General features: G+C 40.7%; 1 protein-coding gene across 1 annotated transcript; it reads left to right on the top strand.

Annotated features, from left to right (window-relative positions):
* The first annotated feature begins 576 nt into the window (after window positions 1-576).
* LOC101873176 (solute carrier family 2, facilitated glucose transporter member 11) lies at window positions 577-8,184 on the top strand. The gene is made up of 12 exons (XM_005147768.2): window positions 577-600; window positions 789-887; window positions 1,479-1,639; window positions 2,487-2,611; window positions 2,967-3,096; window positions 3,704-3,852; window positions 4,222-4,409; window positions 5,208-5,318; window positions 5,847-5,948; window positions 6,854-6,929; window positions 7,518-7,645; window positions 7,978-8,184. Exons 1-12 carry the CDS (start codon window positions 577-579, stop codon window positions 8,182-8,184), a joined length of 1,500 nt encoding a protein of 499 aa, XP_005147825.1.
* Window positions 8,185-9,178: the final 994 nt, after the last annotated feature.

The following is a 9,178-nucleotide window of genomic DNA, read 5'->3' as shown; positions in this document are numbered from 1 at the left end:
AAAGAACTGAGTGTTCACAAGGACACAATGTGACAATATTCAGAGATTCACCAGTCCTGCAACTGGAAAATCATTCAGATCATTTCAAGCAATGGAAAATGTTACAGCATGCGAGAAGAGGCCTTACAGCTCAGCTAATAATACTAATACTCAAAATACTAAGTGGCTTATCTCTGTAGTAGACTTGAGAAAAAGAAAAACACTCAGCCTAAGCTGCATGTCAGAGAGGTGAAGAGGGACTCTGCTATCCTGAAGGAAAGATAGGAACACCATCCGACTCCTCAGAGGAACATCCAGTTGCTTTGGCAGTACAAGTGAGGAGGAGCGCTCCCAACAGAAGGATAAACATTTACCAGTGTTGCAACCAGCCTGGCATATCTGGGTCTTGGAATAATTAAACCAGCAAAAAGGGGCCCTGGTCACTGCTGGAGGAGGACACCATTCACTAAAAGCCACAGGGTTAGAATTTAACTTCTGTGACATGATCCCCACTTCTTAGAATCTACGCACAGAAAACATACCTCTCATCTGACAGACTTGACAAGGGCTCTCAGAGCAGGCAGGTTTCAAGGGCAAATGGCTGGTTTCCTCTCAGACCTGGTGAGTATCTAACTTCTTGTCTTCTAGCCCTACTCACTGACAAACAGCATGATTGAAAAGTTGAAAAAGGGTGTTTGCATTTTACAGTAAATCATAGAAATGTGAAGGCAGAACATCTCATCAATTGTCTCCTGGTCTAAAGCCAGGAGGTATCAGGAACTTACAGTGTGTTTCGTCACCTTTGGCAGGTTCAATACCGGAAGCTACTGCTAATGATTATGGTGCTAGGGATTGGGGGAACCCACCTATCTGGTTTTCAAATGTCTGTCATCAATTACACATCTCCGGTAAGCAAAACCTTCACAAGATCACATCTATAACTGTTCACCATGGCCTTACTCTTTGAAGATGCCCTAAAAAATCTGTCAGGTGTTGCTGTGTGGGTTTATTCCCAGCTCTTTCCAATGCCATACTATTCACTGTCAAAGGACACAAGGACTTTGCATGATTGCTAGGAGCTGTGCTCCAAAGACAACTTCTCACAGAACTGTGTGGGAACAACATATTGAAACACCCTCCTCAAAGATTATGCTATGGAGAAAAAAGGTTAACAACTAGCTGATTGACTCTCAACCTTCAGTTCAGCCCTTTTCTCTTTATAACCGCTACCCACAATAGGAGCAATTGCCCTTCACTAGAGTCAATAAAAGGTCCCACTATTTTGGTGTAGGAGTGCCAGGGTTCAACAGGCTAAAGTGTATAACTGTGTTTTGAAAGATTATCTCACACTATTAGTCTGTATGGGAGGAAATGTCAATCCTAATTTGCAAACAAATGTCCTGTAGTCATGCTTTTACCAATGACTATTATTCACCTGTTTTACAGTTATAAACATTATGAAGAACTATTGTTTGTGAAAGTCTCTTTTTCTGTCCCAGTACATTCAGAAGTTTATCAATGAAACTTGGCTGGAGCGATATGGGTCTGTGCTGCAGCAGGAGACACTCACATTATTGTGGTCCTTCATCGTGTCTATGTATTGTGTAGGTGGAATGATAGGCTGTCTGTGCAGTGGGTTCCTAACAGCAAAATATGGAAAGTAAGTATATTTCCCAATAGCTAATAGAGGCTGCAACAAGGGAAGCAATTAAATGTCACTCACCTAATACAATGGATGTCAGAATTCTCACTGCCCCTTTCTGGTGCAGAATTTGCTCCACTCTCTGTGTATAACTGTCCCTAGGTACGTTAGAGAGACAGGAATATACAACCATTTCCGGTTCCCTTGTCACGGTTTTGGTGCCATACAATTCTTGTATTTCCATTGAAATTTCAGTAAAAAAATAAATCCCTGAAATGAGCAATAATGCCCTCTGGAGCCCAAAACCACTGCAATAATGCAGTAGAGGACAGATATTCTTTTTACTGATCACAGCCTTTTAAAAAATGTGCAGGTTCATTCCTCTGTAAGAATAAGAAGAGTTTCAGCAAAGATAAGCAGAAGTCCCTCAGGACCCATTCAGAACCCTCTCTTTGAGGGTGGCCATAAAGCACAAAGCCAGAACTCTCTGCCTTGAGGTGGATGGAGAGTGAAGCATGTTCTCCATGAAGCTGACTTTGCCCTGTTCTGGGAACAGGCACAGTGTTAGAGATGGGAACCTTATCCACAGTAAAGAAGCGAGAAAGGCCGTTCCTTATCAGTATTTATCCTGCAGGAATTTCCTTCATCCTCATGGTGTGCTCATATAGTGTTAGCATGGAAAAGAGGAACCTGGTTTCTCCCTTTCCACTTCCCTGCAAAGATATTATGACTTTCCTAATCGGATATGGTTGTCTTGTAAGCATTGGTTTAAACTTGGTCTGTAAATCCAGAGGAGAACAGGCAGACCAGTCAAAGATGAAAAAGTAAAACAGGGATCACACCCACATGTTGTTTGCTGTTGCAGGAAGAAATGTCTGCTGTTCAATGATGTGGTCCTCATAATAGCCACACTGAATACTGGCTTCAGTAGGAGAGCCAAATCTTTTGAGATGATCCTGATTGGGCGCTTCCTTGAGGGCATCGGTGCTGGTAGGACTCCCCACTACTCCATGTTAATGTGACTACTTTGGGGTGGATACAGAAATCTTCCTGCTGGGAGTACCCAGGCATGCACAGTAACCCCAGTGGAACAAGGAACAGATTGGGAAAAGGTAAGATGAGCTGTCCTTTGCCTTCAAGAGGTCTTGAGAGAGAGATCTGGTGGATTAGCTAAACATCTTGCTTAAATGAAAAGGTACAATTTTAGCCTACTGTTGTGGAGGATATAGAGCAAACAGTTCAGAAGAGAAAGGAGAAAGCTACCTTTAGGTGAAGGAAAAGATGGAAAGGGACCATCTCTCTTGCTTTCTATAGCTTTAGCTCTTTTGTGTCTTCTTCATTTCAGGAATACACTTGAACGCCCACATTCAATATGCTGGAGAGATCTCACCGAAGAGGTTGCGTGGCTTTGTAAATGTGAGCTCCTCTGTGTTTCTTGCGTTAGGAAAAGCTGTAGCAAGAATTCTTGGATTAAGGTACTTGTGTTACTCCTTCTCAACCTGTTTTCTATTTATTTGTCTTCTGTATGGTAGAGAAGTGTTGTTCTCCCAGTCCTAGAAATGGATATGCACTAAGGATGGGGTTTTACTTTGCTTAAATACAGCCATAATAAAGGATGCATTTACCTCATACCATTCACTGAGGTTTACGTGTCACTGGGGAGAGAAAGGCCTTTCTCTTGAGAAAGAATGAATCCATCTCTGGAGGTGCAGTCTCTCTGCTGAAGTTAATAAGAAAAGTTGTATGCAAACACTCTCAGTAAACTTTTGGGATCTAAATCCTGCTGGTTACTTGATACCCTCACTCAGAATTGCAGTATTGCTTCAGAAGGCTGTTTCAGGATATTCATACTCCACTGATCTTTATGAAATAGTCATATTACAAGAAAAATCTCAGTCCTGCAGTAGAAAGTATGAGCCCGATTTCCCTTCCCAGCCTAAGCATCTTCTATTTCAATTGATCTTCCCAAGATACGTATGTACATTTTGTCTCTTCAATGAATATAGGAACTAGGAAAATACCAAACTAGTTATGGATTGTAATTTTACTGGACTATGAATACACTCTAACATGCTTTCATAGAGATCTTTTAGGAACTGAAGACATGTGGAATGTGCTATTGTCCTTCTCTGGCTTAGTGGCATTGATACAACTGGTCTTTTTGCCATTCTTTCCTGAGTCCCCTCCCTATCTCTTGCTGCAAAAAGGAGACAAACCTGGTTGCTTGAAAGGTAACATAAAACGTTAGATCTTTAATTGCTAAACTGTAACTCTCAGAAAAGTGAAACTAACAGCAGGGGTCAGCTTTTCTAATAGCCATCTACAGATTTCTTGATAATTATATTATTAAATTCCTCCAGACTAAGTGGAATCATCAGAAATATTTAAGATCTACCCCTAAACACTACAGCAAGTTAAAAGCCATTTCCAGGGAAGTCTCAGCATGTTCCAGTAAGCAATATTCTAGTCCTTTGCTCAGAGACTGATGAAGCAAAACACAGACTGAACTGCAAATGCTTAATGTTATTAAAAGTTGAAAAATACAGAACTCTGAATGGATCAGATGATGGGGAGTTTATTTCATTCTGTCTCTTCTGTAGCCATGAAGCAACTCTGGGGGGAAGGGAATTATCTCACCGAATTTGATGACATGATGAAGGAAAAGGCTATAACAAAAGGCACCAAAATCATGAATGTCCTAGAGATGCTGAAAGAACCATCCGTGTATCCACAGCTGGGCACCATGTTCCTCATTTTACTGAGTTTGCAGCTCTGTGGCTTGAGTGCAGTTGAGTATACACTATTTGCATGCTTAGATCTACTACTAAGTAACTGAAGCACCACAATTCTAGCTTCTCATTTTCTTCTGAATCTACTTTATTCCCCCTCACACAGAACCCACTGTCTGTGAAGATCTGTGGTATCATCACTAGTATTCTTCACACTTTCAGGGAGCTTCTCCAACTCAGCATGAATTCCTGCAAGGGCACTGTTTTGTTCATTCCTCTGGTGGTATTACCAAAGATTCTGTAGAAGGGGTTATAAATAACCTCAGGCTTGCTACAACCCAGAGATCTGTTTATCTAGACTTCCAGCTCCACATTCTGACCTCTGCAGTAATAGATAGCCAGCTATTGCTATTTATTTGTCATTCCATTTGATAAAGGAGATTTATCCTTTAAGTAATTTCCTTTCATTTGTTTCCACATAAAGGTGGCTGTGCCTGGTACAGCCCAAGCTAAGAGTCATTTCCCTGCCTGTCATTTTTATCACTCACCTATAGGTCTTTCTCCAGAAACACTGAACTCTGCTGGAGCCTGTTCATGGCAGTTGCCAGCACTGTGGGCAGAGGAGGCACCTCTGTGTTGGTCCATTGTTTTTCCCCCTGGCCTTTCAAATACCTTTTCTTCATCTCCATTACCTCTTTGAGTTTTCACATCTCAGGCAGGTATGTTCCCTCCACTAAGCCCCAACAATGTACTGTTGCTTTTGCAGTGAAGACAAGTATTGTACTAAATGATGCTGGGTAAGCACATATCGTATCTATTGACTATGCTTCATTTTGAAATTGTTTCTTATTTCCCAGATCACATTTTACACCTCAGAAATTTTTCAGACAGCCAACCTGCAGGAAAGCATAATCCCATATGTATCTCTCGGAGTTTCAGTTTCTGAGCTCATCTCGCTCATCTTCTGTGTAAGTCAGACCTTTCTGGGGCTATAAGAGTTAAAATACATGTGAGTTGACTCTATTCTTCCTGGAAGAAAATGAATCTTCTCCTTATGAACTAAAGAATTTTTCTGTGATACTGCATAAACCAGCAATTGTTACCATTCACCCCAAATTTTGTCCTACCTTTTACATATTTCTTTCCATCTTCATTCTCCATCATCTCTTTTTCATTCAGATATAAATTAAATATAATTAAAACATAAACATGTGTACTTGTTTCCATATATTTGTGTATATCTATCTCTTTGAATGGAGTCATGCTTCCACTGAATACGGTACTTATGAAGAAGTAACTGCAGTGCTGGGCAGCAATGGTAATTCATAGCATTAGAGAGGCTGGAAGGAATTAAATAGAATAACAAACATTGTATCAGTAAGATTTATGTTCTCTAAAGTAAAAAAGACCTCAGGAAGAATGCTTGTGTTGTTGGATGCCTGACAGCTGGGTTTTGCCATGCTGCCAGTGAGATGCAAGTTCTTTCTACTCCTCAGAGTTCCATTATCGATCGCTTTGGACGCCGGATACTCCTGTGGGGTGGTTATTTGCTGATGGCACTGATACTCACACTGCTTGAAATAAGCCTTCTACTGAGCGTAAGTAAATGTCTCTCTGGAAGTGAAGTTGTGCCAGAACTCTTTGTGTGGGGTGGCAGATAATCAGCCTTAGCTTTCATGTACAAAATAGTAGGTCAGGATATCTTCTGAATACAAACTCAGCCTCTCTGCAAGGGCTTTGTGGACCTGCATTGTAGTTCATCTCTTTTAATCAGGCTTTCAAAAGTCAGTGAGAAACATTTTGTAAAGCCATTGGCCTGGCAGAGCTTTCCTCCAGCTCTGATCTCTCCAAATCTCTCATGTCTTGTTCTGCTGTCTTTTAAATCCCTAGATGAGCATCTGTGCTACCACCTTTCCCACCCATGCCTCCTGCAGCAGAAGCAGTGTGTAATGACACTTCCAAAACCCACCAGTTTCCACCCTTGATACAAGTGATTTCACTACATACTGCAGCTTATCAGCTACTTCTATTTGGGAGGGTGGGAAATAGTGAGGAACTCAGTGTCATGGCTCCAGTAGCACTGGTGGTTGCATTGCACTGCAGTTGTGGTCTCAGCCCACATACTTTCAGAGGTTTTCTGCTTCACAGATATCTTCTGGTTCACAAGAGACTTAAACATTTCTCTGAGGTTGTCTAATTCAGTAAGATAATCAGGTTAAATCAGTAACAATTCTCCACATATTATAATTAGCTTGGAATTTGTTACTTGTTTTTCAGACCAGGGTGCAGTTCAGCTCACCTCTGTAGGTAGGACACTGCAGGCTACTTCTGGCCTGCCACTGCATTCAGTACAGAAAGATAAGTAGTTCTAGTGAGCACCGACTACAGAGCTCAGCATCATGGGCTTTTACACAAATAATTGCTTCTCCTGTATGTTTGGATCAGCCATGCTACAGCTATAATATTAATTTTCATTTACTTCCATCCTTTTGTCTTTGTCTAGGACCAGTTCCTCTGGATGAGGTACTGCAGTGTTATTCTTATCTTTTTATTCATCATTGCCTATGGATTAGGACCAGGTGAGTATAGCAATAAAAGCAACAACCTTGGACCACATGGATAAGCACAAGCCATGAATGTATGGGAGTGGAACTAGACTGTGTAAATATACCTTTGAAAATCAACAGCTTAGTTTGCACTGCAATAGTGGGGGTCCCCATTTTTGATGTATTTATGACCCAAGAAACAATTTCCTTTACAAATTATTTTAAATAAATTTTAATTAACACTTTATTATTATTAAAACTTTATTATTATTGTACTATTATCTATGAGGACCATAAACATCTTGAAAACCTAACAGAATTCCCATGGTAGCAGAACCCAGGTGTCTCCTACAGGCAATACACAGGCCATTCATCTCTATATTTTATGCATGTTAGGTGGATAGAAACTGCACTTGACGGGTACCTGTCTCTCTCCATGGACCACCAGAGAAGTCTGTAGGTGAATTCAGAGAGAGATGGCTGTGCTGCCTAAATGCAGATGATCTCACGTTAGTCTGACTTACTGGGGCTGTGTTTGACCAGTGACACCAGGTCATTTACTTTGAGGAAAATTGTTAAATGCAACAATGTTTCTATTGCTTTTTTATGTTTTTTCCTCAGCTGGAGCCATCACATCTGTCATGAATGAAATCTTCACCCTTTCAACAAAGTCCTCTGCTTTTGTAATCGGTGGAATCATCATCTGGCTAGGCCTCACTTTCACAGGAATGATTTTCCCCCTTGCTGTCGTATGTAATTTGATGCAAATATTCTCGCTGACTCTATCAATTTAAACTAGTTTTCTAGGCTGCTCTGGACAGGGAGTAGGATGAAATGCTTTGTAGATGATCAAAGCTGTGAATCTTTTATTCCTACTGGTATAAGGAGGCCATCTATGTAAAACACTTCCCTCAACTTCAGACATCATCTGCTGCCTCAAGACAGATTAAAAAGATAGATACTCCTTTTGTAAAACCAGCTTATTCCTCATTTCACAGGGGCAAATCAACAGTGTTCAAGAATCTTTAGAGGCAAAGTGTTGTCAGGGAAATCGCTCATCTTGTTCTATTCTTATCTCTAGATGTTCCTTGGTCCTTTTTTTTTCCTCATCTTTATTGCTGTCCTGGTCATTTCGGCGGCTCTCATCTACCTGTTCCTCCCAGAAACAAAAGGGAAATCAACCTCTGAAATCACAGAGGAATTCAAAACATGCCAGGTTAAGAAGAAACGTCATCAGATTGTGGAGAAGAATGCTACTGAAGAGAAGACATTCTGCACCAAGCTCTGATAGGCCACCAAGCAACTCCCACTGACAAAAAGCTCTGTCTCAAAATCAAACTGAAAGCTAAACCTTAACATGGACTTTTCTCAATAAAATGTAATGCAAATGTAATCCAGAGATAGCTTGTCATTAATCCAAGGAGTCCTCTTTTACATTTATCTTTATCTTTGCTTTTCATGGTGAGAGACAATGGATCCTCCCTAGAACAGCTAGGAATAGGCAGGAAGACATTAATAACTACAGACACTTCTCAGAACTGGTACATGAAAAACATTTTCAAGTGTAACTCATCAGTTTTATTTCGAGTCTTTCTCCTATTCTGTCATTTTAAAGAAGAGGATTTGTCTCTGTCTTACTTTGTAAGAAAGCTCTGCTCAGGATTAGGAGTGGCATGAAGAAAGGAAACAAACGTAGTTCTTGAAAATTATTTTCATGTGATCTCCTTATGATATCACACTGTAAAGGACCTTGATCATGAACACTGCACATGAACAAATACCAGGTTGAATAACAAAGAGAACTCAATTTTGTTCTACTTTCTTGAGCTGACATCAAGTAACTGTATGTCCTGTCTCTATAATGACTGCCAGTGATTAGCCCTCATCCCTGGGTTGGTACTGAAGAACTCTCACCTGCATCCTCTGGAGCAAACTGACTGCACTTTCCATGCATATCAGTTGTGGCAAAATCTGGAGGAAGTTTTTGTAGTGTAAGCAGTGCTCTCAGCCTTATTCTGGGTACCTGATGAATGGCACAAGTTTAACAAACACACAGGCAGTGCTGAGAGCTAGAGCTCTGGAGTGAAACAGGAAGTGAGACACTTTCAGAGAGTACAGAGAGTAGACACTTTGGAAATTCAGTCCATTTTATAAATAATTAACTGCTAAAATCTATAAATAAAGCAGAAGCTGTGACAAGCAATGCGTTCTGGCTGTGTAATGACCTAAGACACATTGCACTCCACCAGTGTCACATCAGCTTACAATACTACACTTTTACC

This window comes from Melopsittacus undulatus, chromosome 12, assembly GCF_012275295.1.
Source record: "Melopsittacus undulatus isolate bMelUnd1 chromosome 12, bMelUnd1.mat.Z, whole genome shotgun sequence".
NCBI lineage: Eukaryota > Metazoa > Chordata > Aves > Psittaciformes > Psittaculidae > Melopsittacus > Melopsittacus undulatus.
Note: the sequence above shows the minus strand (reverse complement) of the source record. Positions and strands in the feature narration are given on the sequence as shown.

Bases quoted from the DNA above. Each gene is read 5' to 3' on its own strand.
- LOC101873176 (XM_005147768.2), top strand. From the start codon at position 577: ATGGCTGGTTTCCTCTCAGACCTG. The intron at 601-788 runs GTGAGTATCTAA...CACCTTTGGCAG, and splicing joins CTGGTTTCCTCTCAGACCTG to GTTCAATACCGGAAGCTACT. The intron at 5,949-6,853 runs GTAAGTAAATGT...GTCTTTGTCTAG, and splicing joins AAATAAGCCTTCTACTGAGC to GACCAGTTCCTCTGGATGAG.